The sequence below is a fragment of the Phascolarctos cinereus genome, unplaced genomic scaffold (assembly GCF_003287225.1).
Source record: "Phascolarctos cinereus isolate Bilbo 61053 unplaced genomic scaffold, phaCin_HiC Scaffold_1;HRSCAF=81, whole genome shotgun sequence".
Lineage (NCBI taxonomy): Eukaryota > Metazoa > Chordata > Mammalia > Diprotodontia > Phascolarctidae > Phascolarctos > Phascolarctos cinereus.
This window is the reverse complement of record NW_027555514.1, coordinates 219,073-235,637: the sequence shown is the minus strand read 5'-3', so window position 1 is coordinate 235,637 and position 16,565 is coordinate 219,073. Positions and strand designations below refer to the sequence as shown.

General features: G+C 53.0%; 1 protein-coding gene across 1 annotated transcript in view; it reads right to left on the bottom strand.

Moving 5' to 3' along the window:
- Positions 1 to 4,388: 4,388 nt before the first annotated feature.
- The window catches only part of COL1A2 (collagen type I alpha 2 chain), a 32,585-nt gene continuing 20,408 nt past the window's right edge, over positions 4,389 to 16,565 (bottom strand). Inside the window, exons 35-52 of the mRNA XM_078153844.1 lie at positions 15,811 to 15,864; positions 15,654 to 15,707; positions 15,457 to 15,564; positions 14,754 to 14,807; positions 14,014 to 14,067; positions 13,040 to 13,201; positions 12,697 to 12,804; positions 12,197 to 12,304; positions 10,109 to 10,162; positions 9,894 to 10,001; positions 9,727 to 9,780; positions 9,178 to 9,285; positions 8,765 to 8,818; positions 8,339 to 8,446; positions 7,508 to 7,766; positions 6,892 to 7,082; positions 6,011 to 6,253; positions 4,389 to 5,391 (exon numbers count right to left, since the gene is read on the bottom strand). Coding sequence (XP_078009970.1) covers positions 5,245 to 5,391; positions 6,011 to 6,253; positions 6,892 to 7,082; positions 7,508 to 7,766; positions 8,339 to 8,446; positions 8,765 to 8,818; positions 9,178 to 9,285; positions 9,727 to 9,780; positions 9,894 to 10,001; positions 10,109 to 10,162; positions 12,197 to 12,304; positions 12,697 to 12,804; positions 13,040 to 13,201; positions 14,014 to 14,067; positions 14,754 to 14,807; positions 15,457 to 15,564; positions 15,654 to 15,707; positions 15,811 to 15,864 — 2,028 coding nt within the window. The 3' untranslated portion in view covers positions 4,389 to 5,244. The remainder of the gene's footprint in view (positions 5,392 to 6,010; positions 6,254 to 6,891; positions 7,083 to 7,507; positions 7,767 to 8,338; positions 8,447 to 8,764; positions 8,819 to 9,177; positions 9,286 to 9,726; positions 9,781 to 9,893; positions 10,002 to 10,108; positions 10,163 to 12,196; positions 12,305 to 12,696; positions 12,805 to 13,039; positions 13,202 to 14,013; positions 14,068 to 14,753; positions 14,808 to 15,456; positions 15,565 to 15,653; positions 15,708 to 15,810; positions 15,865 to 16,565) is intronic.

The following is a 16,565-nucleotide window of genomic DNA, read 5'->3' as shown; positions in this document are numbered from 1 at the left end:
TTGGCCTGAAAAGGGGCCTGGCCCTTCCTGGTTCTTTCTCCTGCTCCAGTTACTGATCACAAAGACCGTTTTTCTCTTGGCTTGAAGCTTTTGTTGGCACCTTCAGACCCCAGTGGCCTTTAGTTTTCCTGATGCTGCTGTGACCAGGCTGTGCCATTTCTTTGTGTTCGGTCTTGGGCTTCCTTCCATTGTTCTGACATCCTTTTCAAATCTGAGTTCATTGGAGAGTCTGGGTGTGCCCACTTTCTTTTTCTTCAGCTGTTCTCTTGTATTCTCCCTACAGAATAATTTCAGGTTATAGTGTTAAAATTCCATACATTTCTCTTGAAAAGTTTCCACGTCTGATCATGGAGTCAGATTTAGTTTTTTCTGTGAATTTGGTGAAATTTGGTTTCTTAAATTCTGCCGTGTACCCTTGGAGCTGAGGAGTGGGGCCTTTGTCCTCTCCCACGAGTACAGAGACAGTCCTATTAACCCACTGACACTGTGACCAGAATCAGGGTGTCAGGGCAGCTGAGCTGTGGATGCAGGAAGGCAACAGCTGCTGCTGGTACCTCAAGGAGGGCATCCGCTTCTCACTTTTCTGAGGTACGCTCTCTGTAGGCAGTGAGACACTCAGGGAGATCTCTGAGTCCCCATTCTACATGGACAGAGCTAGCTATCTTGGACAGACAAAGAGTAAAGGAGGCAGGGGAGGGTTCTTCAGGATGGTTCAGAGCAGCTCCATGGGCTAGCGTTCATGGATGTCTGAACACCAATGTGTTCCTATAGACATTTTCTGTGCTGATGCCTGAAGTCTCAGGCACAAGGACTTGAGAGGGTTGGGGCAGTGGGGGCATGGTCATAAGATCTTGCCATCACACCCACCTGTTCCACTTCCTACTTATGAAATTCTTTGATCTGATGCCAATCATTGATCACTGCATCTTTCCTCTGCCTTCTGCCCCCTCACTCTGTGTCCCTCAGTTCTTCCCAGGCTATCACCACCATCCACACTCTTCTCCCTTTTCCATTTTGACTCCTTGGTGACTCCACACTTTACATTTGAGTCTCTTTCAGGTTCCAGTCTTGAATTATTCTACCATCTGCCTTCATTGATTCTATTCATGTGCTGCTGAATGAAACTAGAGAAATATAAACCATCTTGACTGGATCCACTACAGATGTATGTTACCTAATCCCAACTGCACCCTCGCTGCAGCAAGGCAATCCTTTGATGTCTCCCTAAGTGATTCACTACTCTACTTACCACAGCCAACTTTTCCAAACCTTTTCATCCAGCTAGGCACAATGGACAGAGCCCTGGGCCTGGAGTTGGGAAGACCAGAGTTCAAATGTAGCCTCAGATACTTACTGGCTGTGTGACCCTGGGCAAGTCACAACCTGCCTCCATTTTCTCAGCTGTGATAATACCAGAACCTATTTTGCCAGGTGTTGTGAGTATTAAATAAAGTAACATTTGTAAAATGCTTAGCACAGTTCCCAGCACATAGTAGGTGCTATATGAATGCTTATTCCTTTTCCCTTCTCTCACCCTTCTGCAAACCTTCTGTTGGTCCCCTTCCCCAACCTCAGCCGAGAATCTTGCCTCATATGGCCCCATGAGAGTGGAGGCTATTTATTGGCTCCCTCCGCTCCTCTGGTTTTTTCTTCTGCTGTGGCCTCTATTATTCTGTTTTCTGCTCTTCTGCTTGCCTCCCAACCCCTCTGTCCCAGTTGCTCGCCTTTCAGAATGCCAAGGCAGCCTTGGCCTGGTCTGGAATCTTCCTGCCCCCCAAGGACTTTTTCAGATGAGGGCTCCAAATGCACCAGAGTGTTTATACTCACCCAGATTCTCTGTTCTCACAGGAGCTGGGGAGAATGAGGTTGTACCCTGGAGGCCGTTGCAGGTGGTGGTGATGGTGGTGGTAGGGCCAGTAAATGAATTTCTGCTGCTGGCTCTTTATTACACTTGTATCTAATACAGTGAAACCGCTCTTTCCTGCACAGAGATTTGGGGGACACGTCTCTGGGAAGGAGTGGAAGGTGAGTAGAGGGCATGCCATGATGAGAAGGAGTGTTATGTGGCTGGCTAGGGGAGGGAGTTGGTTAGGGTTAGGGAGAAAAGATCAGTGAAGGGTTAGGGCGTCCCCTCTCCATGGTCCTGACTAAAATCTTCTCTATGTGATGCAGTGGATAGAGGGCTGGGCCTATAGTCAAGAGACCAGGCTGCTCTGAAGGTGCAAAATGAAAACAATTGGACCCAGTGGCCTCTGAGGTGCCTTCCAGGGCTGCTAGTCTTTGTGGCCTGATTCTGGCTTGGCATTTAAGGTGGTACGTGTGCCCACAGAGAAAGTGCAAGGAGTGAGGGGGAGAGATGTTGGCAGGGGATGAAAAGTGGCATCCCTCAGGTTGTAGCCCCCTTAGTCACCTAACCAAACTCCTGGAAGTCCTACCCAATCAGGCAGGATAGTTTGTGGAATGTGGGAAATGAAAACACCCACCACGAGTAGGGAGAGCATTTGCCTCTCCCTGCCTGCTTTCTTTGTCCCTGAGGTCAAAGGCAGATACTCCCCCACAGAGATCCTTTAAAGAGTCATCACAATAAGGCAGGCCAGAATGGGGGTAAGCAGGCCCGGAGTCTTTCTGTGCCTGGAAGGCTGTTTTGATCCTCTCTGAGTCTCAGTTTTTTCAGCTACTTATTGAAAGTTTCAGGTTTGTTGACTCCTGAAGTCTCAAATCCCAGATGCCCTTGGAGTGAGTCTGGAGGGGCACCTGCCAAAGCTGCTTTGAGTGGAATTAGAGGTGCTGATCAATACCCCTCCCCTAGAATTGGGCTTTCTGGGGATGCTGAAATTCCCATCACTCAGTGCAATCTTGGGAAGAATCTGTTAAGCTCAGAATCTCACTGGCCACCCTCCTTCCAGGAAGGATCTAAGAAGCCTTTGTGAGTTTCCTGGTCATAGGCAGGGGCTATGGGTGTGGGACATGCAGGCTTTGCTATTGAGGGCTCTCTCATCTTCCCTAGACACACACACTTCTTTGGAATCGCTCAGATTCCAGGGGGTGGTAAGTAGAGTCTCACTTGTGAAGGAGCCTCAGGCACAGGGAAGATTCAGCTGTCTGAGCCAAGGAGCCAGTCCTTTAGCTAGACATGGTTAGTCTCTGCTCCCCAGATTTCATCCAGTTGTCCCTTTTGTCCCAACTTCCCTCCCACTCCCTTCCAGCACTTCCAGGACTGTGGGGAGAGTGGCCCTGGCTGGTAGCCCATAGCACTGAGCCCACTCTGCCCCACACAGGCTGCGGCCTAGCATTTCATATGCTTCTACAGGCCTGTTCTGGACCACATTTTCTGTGTGTAGTCTCCTAGAGCATGGAGTCAGAAAGGGGCTCCAAGCAGTGGCCATGTTGAGAGGGCCCAGCTGGGGGGCTTCCAGGCTGCAGGCACACTTGCTGTAGCTTTGCCCTGTCCTGACTTGATGCAGTGGGGTGATGCGGCTTGGAGAATGAGGAGAAATCTTCTCTGGAGCTTGGGGATGAGGGACGTTTCTGTAGGCCCTGTGCTCACAAATCAGGTTGGGCCTTCTCCGTAGTCCTGAGGCTAGTGCCAAGGACTGCCTGGCCCTGCTCCTCAGGATGAACCTTTGGGCAGAGCCAAAGGGCTGAAGGCGACTGTCTGCATTCTCACACTCTTCAGGGGATCCTGGCCTCTGTGTCAGCAGGCCTGGCTTCCTTCCCCTTCCCCCATCTCTGTTGTCTATCAGGCAGCTTGACATTCACTGTACTTAGCCCTGGGGCATCAGATGGTGTGAAGCATGTACTCACCCTGGACTCAGGCCAGATCCCTGGAGTGTCAGAGACACAACCTAATGCTCCAAGGCAGAAAAGCCCTGGGGCTGCCATAGTTCCCCCGTGCTAGCCAGTCCAAGGGGCCACAGGAGAGTGGGCCAGGTGCACAGTTCTGCTGTCTGCAATTAATATAATGAGAGCTGACATTCTGGTACCACTGTAGGGTTCAAAAGAGCCTCCTATACATTGTCGCATTTATTGGACCCTGCCCCCTCTTCCTAACTGTGTCATCCCCCCCCCCCCACAAAGGCCCAATCCTTTGACCAGGGAGCAGAGTCTGAGGAAAGGAAGCCAAGCTTCTTTGTCCTGATGCTGAGGAAAGCTCACCCTGGACACTGGGAGCTGTACCTGGGCCTAGATCTCTGTCCAGCTCTAGGGGGGTGGTTCTGTAGTCAGAGGCTCTACTGCTCTAGCAATCCTTGGACTCCATTGGCTGGTGTCCACTGGAGGCCCAGGGGTGTGGGATGACACACACCATTCTGCAGTGTCTAGTGCCAGGCACCAAGAGAGGTGCATTCATCTACAAGGCCACTGAAGCAAGGAAGTTTACTCATTCAGTATTTTCTTTTGGAACATTGGACATGCTTTATTTCATTTTTTCCCACAATTTATTTAAACATCTCACATATACAAAATAGGCACAATTTCATTTTCTTATCTTGCTTGAGAATGAGGCTTCTTTGGACCCATTGATGAGGATGAGAGTGAGCCTGGGAAAGGGGGAGGAGTGCTGAAACATCAAGACGAGGACAAAGCTGGGCGAAAGAGCTGCCTGCTTTAGCAGGAAAGGGGCATGGATGGTGCTGCCCCCCTCCCCCAAGCTGGCTGGAGCAGGACAGGGCAACAGTGCAGAGAGCGGCTTTCAGGGTCTGTTAGCACCACCAACATTCTTCAAGTATTGTAAACACGCTCTAACATACGCATAACTAGCACCTTGGGGTTTGGAGGGAGGAGAAGAGCCCCTCTGTCCAGCACCTAGGGATGGGGAGGGCACCTTTATGCAGGTGCTTGAGGTAGGTTACACCTTTGGAAGATGGGGTTTTAAAGTTCCCTCTGTGGAAGATACTCAGAGGCCACAAGTGGTGCAAACGTTTATGGTTTTTATTGTTTCTTTTCTTTTTTGGTTTCTGTTCTTTACAAAGGTTGACCTTTCCCACAACAAGGTGTTAGGATGTTGAGACACTTCCAAGTCCTTTGGGGAGGGTGGGGGGGTTGGGGACCTGTATTAAAACTGCATTGCACGGTGCTCCAATGGTCCTGACCCTTCTCTTTTGCCCAGAGTTTAAGCAGGAGATGAGCAGAAGAGACAGAAAGGATCAGATTTCAGTACAAAAAAGGAAGGAATGGCAAAGAGAGAACATTTTGGGGTTGTCTTTTTTTTTCCTTTTCATTTTCTTAAATTTAGTTTGAGTTCATTCATTTGAAACAGACTGGGCCAATGTCCACACGGAATGCTTGGTGTGCGTCACCAATGTCCAAAAGCGCGATGTCGAGGAAGGGCAGGCGAGAGGGTTTGTTGGTCTTGTACTCAATGACAGTCTTTCCCCACTCATTGGTCTTTCTCTGTGTCAAGAAGAGGAGGAGGAAGTCAGCACTGGGCTTCTGGAGTGCCTGCAGGCATAATGCCTAAGAACTGCCCCACCCCCTCCAAAAAAGCCAGAGGATAAGAGATGGGGTAGGTTCCTTCCTAGGAACTTTCTAGGTCTGTTTTAGAGCTAATAGCAGCCTGGGGGCTTTTTCTGCAATGGCAGTCAATGCCCTAAATGTTTTGCTGTAGCAGGGGTTCTTAATCTGGAGTCCCCAGAGATTAATGTGTAGGAAAATCCTAACCTAATCTGGGAGTCAGGGTGCAGATTCTGGGGGATCTGTGACCAGAATGGGGAGAAATGATGTCTTTCTATTCAGTGACATCTAACTAAAAAACAGCATTTCTTTCAATTAAGCATTATTTTGTTTTTAATTTTTAAGGCTCCCCACATTTCCTCAGATGCCACGGGGTCTAAGGCCCCCACTTTTGGGGCTATCCCAGGGGAGCCATTGCTCCTGGGGCCCCATCGTCATCTGGGGAGCTGGGTTGGAGAGACACTCGCTCTAACTCTCCTACCCCAGGAGACAAAAGGCAAAGGCAAGCCTGGGATGGGCTCAGCCTTGCCGGACGTGCTGCCTTCTTCTGGTTACTTACGGAGCAGCCATCCTCCAGCACAGTGAACGTGAACCGGCTGTTGCCTTCAGCTGTGAGCTCCACATCATTGGAACCCTGCAGGATGACTGCCTTCTTCAGAGAGCCACTCTCAGCATCCATGTAGGCCACGCTGTTCTTGCAGTGGTAGGTGATGTTCTGAGAGGCGTGGTTGGCCAGCAGGCGCATGAAGGCCAGCTGGGTAGCCATATCCTTTGAGGTTATACCTTCTGTGTTGTATTCAAACTAAGAGAGCAAGGCAAGAAGTCTGGTTAAGGGCCAGAAGCACCAGTCCAATGCCACTCAGATGGATTCATGGCAGTGGCCCTCACGCTCAGCTTGGGGGCAGGGAGGAGACTGGGGGAGGAGGTGAAGGCTCAGAAGGGACTCTTCCAAGAATGGACCATAGAGGTCTCCTCCTGAGTCTGCTGGGGCTTAGTAACCATGAGCAGGGCTGCCTTTGGGAGGAGGGTAAAGAGACTGCTGTGGGCCCAGAGTGCTGCCTAGGGGGTAGGGGTCTCAGAAGAGGGACTCCCACATCTCCCTGGCACCTCAGAGTGCCAGGAGTCTGCTGATTAGAAACATGAAGTGGGTCAAGCCCCCTCCACACTGATCTGCGTAGGAGCCTGTGTCTCCAGGGGACACTTGTATGCTTGGGCCAGTGGGACCAGGAGGACCCTGTGGAGGTTGAGGGGAGAGGTCAGGGAGGAGGAAAGGGTCCCCATCATGGCATATTCCAGGACAGGGAGCAAACCAAACCACATCTTCCTGTGTTCCCTGAGACCTTGGAATGGGCACACTTGGAATGAGGCTTGATTTGTGTGGGTGCCAGAGCCTGGCACACAGAAGGGGCCAGCTTCAGTGGCCGTGGGGCAGTGTCTCACCTGAGTGCCACCATTAAACGTCTCTCCAAACCACACGTGCTTCTTGACCTGGGGATTTCTGTTATTGTACCAGGCCTTGGCAGGGATGTTCTCAGGCTGGGCTCGGATGCAGGTCTCGCCAGTGGAGAAGTTGCAGAACACTTTGATGGCATCCATGGTGCAGCCCTGGTTGGGGTCAATCCAGTAGAATCCTGTCATAGGGCAAAGCACAGCAAGGTTCAATCACGCACTGGTGACAGTGGCACATCTGGGTGGCCAGGGCACAGATAGAGCCATAGACTGGGAGTCAGGGGAGACCTCGGGGCAGCCCCTGCCCATGGTGTGGCCTGGGTTCCTCAGTGATGCAATGGACAGGTTGATATGGGTAATGCTGACTTCCTGGGACTGGCATGCGGAGCCACAAGCCTGGGGGTGTCCTACAAAGGTGCGCCATAATTAAGCACCCCAAAGATGCTTAGACACTCGGGGACAAAGCCTGAAGCAGCTGCTGGGAATTCAGGGAGGTGAGCCAGGCTGTGACCCTGCATCTACTATTCCACCTGTCCTCTCCACGCCAGCTAGGAGTAGGGGAGGGAGTGGGACTGGGCGGGGGTTGCAGCTTCTGGGGCCCACATACCACTGCTCCATTCTGGGTGGCTGAGTCTCAGGTCTCGGCAGGTACGAGCAGGGTTCTTCTTGGAACCTTCTGGGCTGAGGATGGTCTCAATTTGGTTGTTGAGGGATTTCAGAGTAGCATCCACTTCATAGTCCTTAGGTCTGAGGGAAGGCTGAGTGCGAGGCTGGTCAGCCCGGTAGAAATCACCTTCATAACCAAAGTCATAGCCACCGCCGCTTGGGCCAGGGGGACCAGGCAGGCCAGGGGGACCAGGAGGACCCTGCGGAGGTTGAGGGGAGAGGTCAGGGAGGAGGAAAGGGTCCCCATCATGGCATATTCCAGGATAGGGAGCAAACCAAACCACATCTTCCCACTCTAAGAAGCACCAGGTGTCTTGATAGCATCTCCCAGATCCATGGACACTTCTGACATATTAAAAACCTTACTACCAAGAGGGCTGGAAATGAAGGGAAATAAAAAACCACCAAGGAAGATGCAATGGAGAAGGTCATCAGAGGTTTCAGATCTCAGGGTCAAGGGTCAGAGTCTCCATAAACTGCCAAGAGTTGGAATAAATGTCCTGGAGTCAGGAGATGTAGGCACTTCCTACCATTTGATCAGCCTCAATTGTTTCATCTTTAAAATGGGAATAATGCTGCCTGAATTGCCTAAAGGTGGGCCAGGCCAGATAACGCTCAAGGACTTTCTCCAGCTCTGCTCTTGATGAGTCTGACATAACATGTCAAGATGCATGGACATTTCATCCACCTCTTAGCCTGTTATGTCTTGGACCTGTAGGAAGGTGAACTCAGGTCAGTGTTGTTCCCCTTACAGCGTCCAAAAATCACTTACAGCGGGGCCTTGACTGCCTTGAGAACCACGGAGACCAGCAGGCCCAACAGCACCTGCATGTCCAGGGCGACCATCTTTACCAGCAGGGCCAGAAGGACCAGCAGGACCCTGGAAAAAGGAGAGAATGGTCCCCAGTGACCAGCTGGCAGGAGACCAAAAATGTGCAATGATAGAGGGGCCTGGGGGAATTCCAGGGGAAGAGGGAAGGACAGAGAGAGGGACAGAGACCACCTTCCTCCTCCTCTGGAGGAAGGCTTGACAGAGAGAAGAGAGGACTGATGGCTGGGAGGAGGAGGGGAAGCGAGGGACCAGCTGAGGGCAGAGACCACCTTCCTCCTGAGAGAGGGTTAGAGCCCTGGCAGAAGGCTGAGGATTCTACTGCCCTTGGGCTCCAGAGGAGGGAGCCCTTTGCTCAAATTCACTCACCCTGGGGCCGGCAGGGCCAACTGAACCAGGAGCACCTTGGTCACCATGTTGGCCCTATATGGGAAGAAAAGGGATTCAGGAGTCATTTAAATTTAAAAACAAGACAAGGATGATGAGCAAGGTCCCCCTTCAATTGTCTGAAGGGGAAAGTAGGAAGTGGGTCTTTTCTGGAATTCAGTTTAAGATCAGGCTTAGGAGCTGCCATGAGATTCTTTGAATGGGGGACAAGGCTCCAAATCACTTTGCAGATGATTGCTCGTCCTTGGCTTTGACGGCTGCTGCCTGGGCTGAGAAAGCCTTGGGCTGGGCAGGGCAAAAAGACCAAGAGCTGGGCTGTCGGGGCCAGCAGCGATGGGGACCCCAGTATGGAGAGGCCCATGAAGTCAGCAGGCTGGGCAGAGGCTCCTACTTACAGATATGCCAGGAAGGCCTTGGAATCCATTGTGTCCTTTGAAACCATTCAAGCCTCTGGGACCCTTGTCACCAGGTTCTCCCTTGTCACCTCGGGGACCTTGGGGACCCTGGTCAACAGAGAGGAAGAAGTGTGAAAGATGGAGGAAGCTAGGGCTAGCCTCCAGCTCCCCCGGCCGCTCTCACTTCTCTCTACATAGTTCTAGCACCACGGTGTTGAGAAATGTCTTAATAAGAAATTAGGATGGACTTGGGGAATAAATAGCCCTGGAGTCTCCCTAATGCAAAGAGGCAGTGTTACACAGTGGGTAGAGCTGTTGGACTCAGGATATACCTCCTTGTCTGATAATGAGATCCCTTAGGTAAAAGGGCTATACGAGCTTGGCCGCTATTGCTGCCAGTGCATCTTCTCAACTCCTTGGAACCCAGGTGGAGAGAAGGAAACAGAGCTAAGAAGACAAGTCTATAAAAGCAAAGAGGATTTTTCAAGGGCCTGGATGGCTATTCTGGATAAATGTTGGTTAACAACAAAGTCTTCCTGATATACTTACGCTAGGACCTCTTGCACCGAAGGGGCCAACAGGACCGACTGAACCAGCGGGACCCTATTAACCAGAAGGACGAAAGACAGGGTTACTCGTAGCCGCAGCCAGGATACCCGATGAGGGCCCAGCTCAGCCGTGGAGTGAGCAGGGAGGGTCCTGATGCATTCACTCACCGGCTCCCCGCGGTTTCCAGGCTTGCCAGCAGGACCCACAGCACCATGAGGGCCAGGAGCGCCAGCGTTACCAACAGCACCAGGATTACCAGGGTAGCCGCGCTCTCCCTGTAGGGGAGGAAAAGGGGCACTCAGTACTGGCCACATGAGAACTCGTGAGGAGTGTTTGGAGATGTCTGGGGCAGGCAAAGGTGATACTGAAAAGATGGATGTACCTTGTGACCAGCGAGACCGTCTCGGCCCGGGGGACCATCATTGCCAGGGTTGCCCTGTGAAGACACAATAAGGAGTGGAGATCCTTAGTGGGGCAGCAGGACTGCTTAGCTCTGGGTCAGTGTCCCTGACCCTGGAGGAGGGCCCTAAGCTCCCTCCTGTTCCGAGTTTCCTACAGGGAGTAGATTAAACCAGTCCAAAGCTGGGGCTGTAGGCCCAGCAACTCTGTGGGGGCCTGGAGGCTGGGCATTCCTGGGGGATTGGCTGGCAGCTTTCCCCACACATCTACTGTGTGCCAGGCCAGACTGCCGACCGGCTAAGGTCTGGGGTACAAAGAACACAGAAGGATGTGCATGGTGATGCTTGGGGACAGATTGTTCCTTGACCCCTTTCTCTGAGCCCTGTCTATGTCTCTTCAGCCCATTGGGCCTCTGGCCTTCTAGCATCTGCTGTATCAAGGAGCCTGAAGGACCTCAGTGGTCACCCAGTGCAACCCTTATCTACAGAAACAATTGTAAGACTTCCTAGGGCTTTGATAAGCAAAGAGCTTGTGAATAGGCATGAGGCCAGAGTCTGGAAGACTCAGATACTTGCTAGCTGTGTGACCCTGGACAAGTCATTTAATCGCTGCCTGCCTCAGTTTCCTTATCTATAAGATGGGATGATAATGACACTGACATCCCAGCACTGTTGAGGATAAGATGAGATAATACATAAAGTGCTTTGTGAACCTTAAAAGGGCTCTATAAATAAATGCTAGCCCCACCTCCCAACAGACTTTTTAAAGGCCAGTCGGCAATATAAGTGAGACCCTGCCAGCAGTGACACAGTTGTACCCTTTCCTTGCCAGCCCTAATCCAGTTCTGGAACCATAATCACGTCAGCTGCCACTGTGCCTGGGTGGGACAGGTCAACGTGCTTCCCTGTGGCCCCACACACTGTCCCAGTGATTTTGTGGACCAAAGTGCCTCTCCCTGGCCACCACTCTGCTCTGTCTGGCCTCCTCCTATTAGAAGGTAAGCTCCTTGAGGGCAGAGATTGTCTTTGCTTTTGCATTTGTGCATTTAGCCCAGGGTCTGGACATCAATTCTTCATGCATTCAAGACTTGGCCCCTCTATTTCAACATCCCAGTTCCTTCCCAAGTCCACCTCTACTTTCTACGACACAACAAAGCAGGATTTGGCATCCAAAAGCTGAGTGTGAGGCCTGGCTCTGGGCAAACAGCTTCCCTTACCTCTAACTGCCTTATCTGTCAAAGGAAGGGTCAGGGCCAGAGACCTGCAGCCCTCCACCCCCGCGTCCATGAAGACAGCCTCAGACTCTAGGATTCACAGGTCCCTAGATTCGGTGCTCAAAGGGACCTATTCATTTTAAAGATGGGGAAAGCGAGGCCCAGAGCCATTACCCAGTGTTAGAAGCAGGTTCAAGCTTAAATGGTTCTGACTTCAGGCCTCTCTGTCCCCCAGGCCTCTGACTGCAAAGCAGCCAAAGTCCAAGCCAATCTTGGGATTTCCTCAGGATCATCTGGGCCAGCTGGCCTTCAGACAAGACTCTTCTCTCCCTTGGCCCCAGTGAACCTGCCCAGCTCCGACTGCCAGGCCAGGACTCATTCCTCTTCTGACCAGCCCTACTCCTCATAGACTTCTTCCTGGCCTTGAGCTTCTGTCTGCCCCCTGGACCTTCCTCGCATGGCTCCTTGTTCAGTCCTAGGGGCCAACCCCGTCATTTTCCTTAAGCCTTCTCTTGCCTGGGCCCAGCTCACTGTGCTGCTCTCTGTGAGCCATTGCCTCTCAGCCCCAGGCTGTCCTCCCTCTCCCCTGTCCTGGACACTGTCCAGTTTATCACTTGTCCTTTCTTCACTGCAGCTGCAGTGAGGGGACCAGAGTGGAAAGAGTGAGGTTAGCTGCCAGCCCCTCACTTGTGGCGTTTTCTCAAGCCACCTGGGGGAATCCCTCTGGGATGTCTGAGGGATGGCCTGCTATCCTCCTGACTGTTGTCCAACATCCCTTTCAGATGCGTCAAGAGAACATTGTGACTGTTGCTTTGTGGCAAGGACCCCCTTCTGGAGCCACCTGGGCCCTTGACTTACATCACGACCAGCTTCACCAGGAGCACCATTGACGCCAGGGTTACCCACGGCACCAGGGGGACCTCGAGCGCCTGGAGGACCAGCGATGCCAAGAGGACCAGGCTCACCCTGAAAAGGCAGAAAAGTGTGCAGTGAATCCACTAGCGAACAATACGCCCCTTTCAGTTGATGGTGAGGGGCAAGGAGCCAGCTGGGTGAGTGGCCCCTGGCAGCAGGAGCTGGACGTGGGGCTGCCATTTAGTGGTGCATGGCTGGGATGGGGCTCCACTTAATTCTGGTGGTGGGCACACATCTGAATCAGGGGAGGGATTCAGCTTCTGTGGACCTGACCCCACCCTTGGGTTAAAGATGCTAGGTCTTCCACTGTAATGGAGGAGAGGCCAATTCCCTTTTAGGCTGGCGTCTACACAGACCCAGCAGGAAGGATGAGGAAAGGGCCAGAGGGAGACAGGGAGCGAAGGAGCAGATTGACCCTTTGGCCAATCACTGCCACTACTCACCAGGGCTCCAGAGACCCCAGGAAGACCACGCTCTCCTCTTGAGCCAGGCAGACCAAGGATTCCAGGAGCGCCAAGAAGCCCTTGAGGACCTGAGGAGCCAGGAGGGCCCTGGAGAAAAGGAAGGATGCTGAATGCTGTGGCCAGGCTGGGTACCACCCATGCATCTGAGGCCTGGCTGGAGATGCTGCACCATTCAAGGCCTGCATCCCTGTACACATTAGGCTTTCTACAAACAGGCCACCCCGACCCTTCTGGTATAAGCTGAGAAGGTGGCCAGCAGGCCCCTGAGAGGTGTGTGCTCTGTGCATTGGGTTGTTTCAGGGGATGCTGGGATGGCACTTACGGTAGCGCCGGACTCTCCGGGGGGACCCTTCTCTCCAGCGAAGCCAGGGGGGCCAACAGCACCTGTCTCTCCAGCCCGGCCAAGGGGACCTTGGTCACCCCGAGGACCACGAGGGCCTTCTTTTCCAGCAGCACCAGGGGGACCAGGAGGACCAGTGATACCCTGAAGGCAAGCAGAGAGGGTTACATCCTTCCCCAAAGCCATGGAGGGGGAATGGGACAAGGGCAAACCAGAATGGAGAGGGAAAGGGGCAAGTCACCCAAGGGGTAAGTCATGGGGCATCCAACTGAGAAATCTGGGGTGATTTCCAGGGCTTCCCTTGGCATGGGGAGCTCCCCTGGGGAGCAGAGTGTCCATATCTAATAAGGCCGTGGTGATTCACAGGTCAGTGCAGGGGCTGGCTCCTGAGAGGAGGGGGCTGGCACACTGCAGCCATGAGCAGGTTACGGCAAGGCCTGGGGCCCAGGGCGACTTTGGGAGCCGACAACAGCATCCCCACCCTCCCACTTTGTTTATTGTCTAGGTACCAAGTGGGGCATTCAGAGGATTTACCGAAGCTCCCACATTGGAAACGCCAGCATAGGATCCCTTCTCCTTACTGCCTCTGCCCAGGACTGGATCCTTGGCTTCTGCGGAGTAGCTCGGGGTTGGCATTGCCAACTCTGGCCACAGGGGGGCAGGATCGCTAGGCTTGGATGGGTCTGACCCACAAATGATTCTGACTTGCCTTTGAACAAACTAAGGGGTTGGGGGACAGTGCTTCCTGATCAGGAGCAAAAGGAGTGTTTGCTGGGGATTAAACCTGTCACCTTCCACATCCCCGATTGATTCTCTGCCAGGTTTTCTTAGCAGATTGTGAGATTCTGTGCTCTGCTAGGGGTGGATGGGGCAGCCACTAGTTGAGACATATTCTAGCCATCGAGGCACATTTTTTCCTCTTGGATCTATCCAGGAGTTGGCAAGGATTTACTCACAGCAGGGCCAGGGGCTCCAGTTCTTCCAGCAGCACCAGGGAAACCAGTTGCACCCTAGGAAGCAAGTGCATTGAAAGAAAGGTCAAGGTTAAGGCCAGGGTCAAGGTTGATGGTCACTCATTATTGAGCTATGGGCTTGGGGTGTTTCTCCTTTAAGTTCCCTGGAGTTGTGACCAAGGCCATGGTCTGCAAGGTATGATTGGAGGTGTATCCCAAAGACTTGCCACACCTCCATTCCCCTTTCTAACATGCCTTTGCACTAACTCCAACACTTTGGGGGCACCAAGGGAACACTGATTGCACTTCTGTGAGACAGGCGTGAGCCAGGCTGCCTGAAGCCTCCTATCCCAGGAGAGGGGACAATGATGATGCTTCCTCCTATCCCAAGAGAGGGGCTAGGCTGCCTGAAGCCTTCTATCCCAGGAGAGGGGCCAGTGCTGATAAGGACTCCCCCCCACAGGTTGGAAAATGGGGGAGGAAGCTCAAGATGTCCTGGAGAAGGGGAGCCTGAAGAGGGGGTGGAGAAGCAGAGGGAGGTCTGCCAGACTTGGGACACAAGAAGGAACATGAGCCCAGGTCCTGACTCCCATTTGGGAAGCTCTACTCCAGAGCCAACCACAAGAGCACAGGTGTGCAGGATGTGTCTCTGTGTGTCCTCCTGTTCCCTGTCCCAACCCCCTAGAGTGTCACCTGCCATCTACAGGCCAAGCAGAGGACCACGGTTTACTTCAAGGACTTACAGGGGGGCCACCATCACCACGACCTCCGACAGGACCAGGGGGGCCACTGGGACCCTAGATCAGAAAAGGAGGAAGAGGAGCAAGAGTCAGAGGGGCCCCTGACAGTCGCCCTTCCATGAAGTCAGCCTCTGGTTCAGGAAGACTTCCCTCCTGAGCTCATGCCTGGCATTTGGTGAGACCCGCCCTGTTTTAGGGGCAGGCCATGGGAGATCAGCTGAGGAAGCTGAGGACGGCGATTTGTGTGATGGGAGTCTCTGTGATGTTTTTCTTTTTCTAGATCTGGGCTGTTTGAAGGGATGTTTACCCTTCTCCCTTCAGGTCAGGCTATACCTAAATCATCAGAGGCAGCTGGGGGTCCTGGAGGGAGTCCAGCGCCAATACTCTAAGATCCCAGGCCAGCCACTCACCCTCTCTGTGCCTCAGTCCCTTCCTCTGTGAAATGAGAATAGCAAGACTTTGCTCCCCACCTCACGGCATCCTTGTGGGCACAGGTGTGAGCAAGCTAGACGGCTGGTGTGTGTAGACATTGCTGAGGGGAGGCACTGGGCTGGAAGTCCACCCCAGACCCCTGGATCCATTCCACTTGACGTTAGCTCTACTTGGGGCTGTCTTCACAGAAAGAACTCAATACAACTGGTGGATGGAATGGTCTGTGGGCCATTCCCAGGAAGTCAAGCCGGGCTGACCAGCAAGGGCCACTCACCGAAGGGCCAGCTGCCCCCACAGGGCCAGTAGGGCCAACAGCACCATTTTCTCCCTTTGGTCCTTTGGTTCCGCGTTCTCCCTTGGCTCCAGCTTGGCCAGCAGCGCCCTAGGGGAGAAGAACCACTGGAGTAGTAAAGCCTCTACTCCGCTGCTCCCCAGCCTGGTGCCCACTCATGTAGATTAACCCGTACTCACAGGAGGGCCAGCAAAGCCATTGGGGCCAGCGGGGCCAGCCTCTCCACGATCACCCTGCGTGGAAGAAGGGACAAGAAGCATTTGGAGACTTTGGGTCAGACATTGGCCCGACTTCCCAGTCTCACAGTTTGACAAAACCAGGTGTGGGGCTACTTACAGGAGCACCGCGGGCACCAGTGGGGCCGGCAGGACCAGCAGGGCCAGCTTCACCCTGGAGAGACCAAAGGCAAGTGGTCAGCAAGTGTAGCCAGGAAGCAACAGAGGCTGATGGCTACCATGTCTGGTAAGCTGCCGCAGCGCTGGAAATGGGAGCTCCAGGAGGGCCAGTTACAAAGAGCCGGGGGAGGCAGGAGGGGCTGCTGCTACTGGCCTGTGTCTTGTCTCAGAAGGAGCCACAGGCTTCAGGAAGGACTAGTCGGGATGGAGGCCGATGGACTGCCTGGTGCAAGCTTTTGGGTCCACTAAATGAGGCCTAGGGGGCGGGTGCCTGTGTGTGTGTGTGTGTGTGTGTGTGTGTGTGTCTATCTGTCTGTCTGTGTCTCTGTGGGTGTGTCTCTGTGTGCGTGTATCTGTATGTGTATGTGTGTCTGTATGTATGTGGGTGTGTCTATGTGTGTGTCTCTGTGTCTGTGTGTGTCTGTGTCTGTGGGTGTGTCTCTGTGTGTGTATCTGTCTGCATGTGTATGTATGTGTATGTGTGGCTGTATGTGTGTGTGTGTGTGTCTGTGGGTGTGTTTGTGTGTGTATCTGTATGTGTGTGTGTCTGTGTGTGTCTGTGTATGTATGTATGTGTATGTGTGTCTGTATGTGTGTGTCTCTGTGTCTGTGTCTTTGTGTGTGTGTGTCTGCGTGTATATGTATGTGTGTGTGTGTGTGTGTGTGTGTGTCCATGAGGCATCTGGAGATCATTAA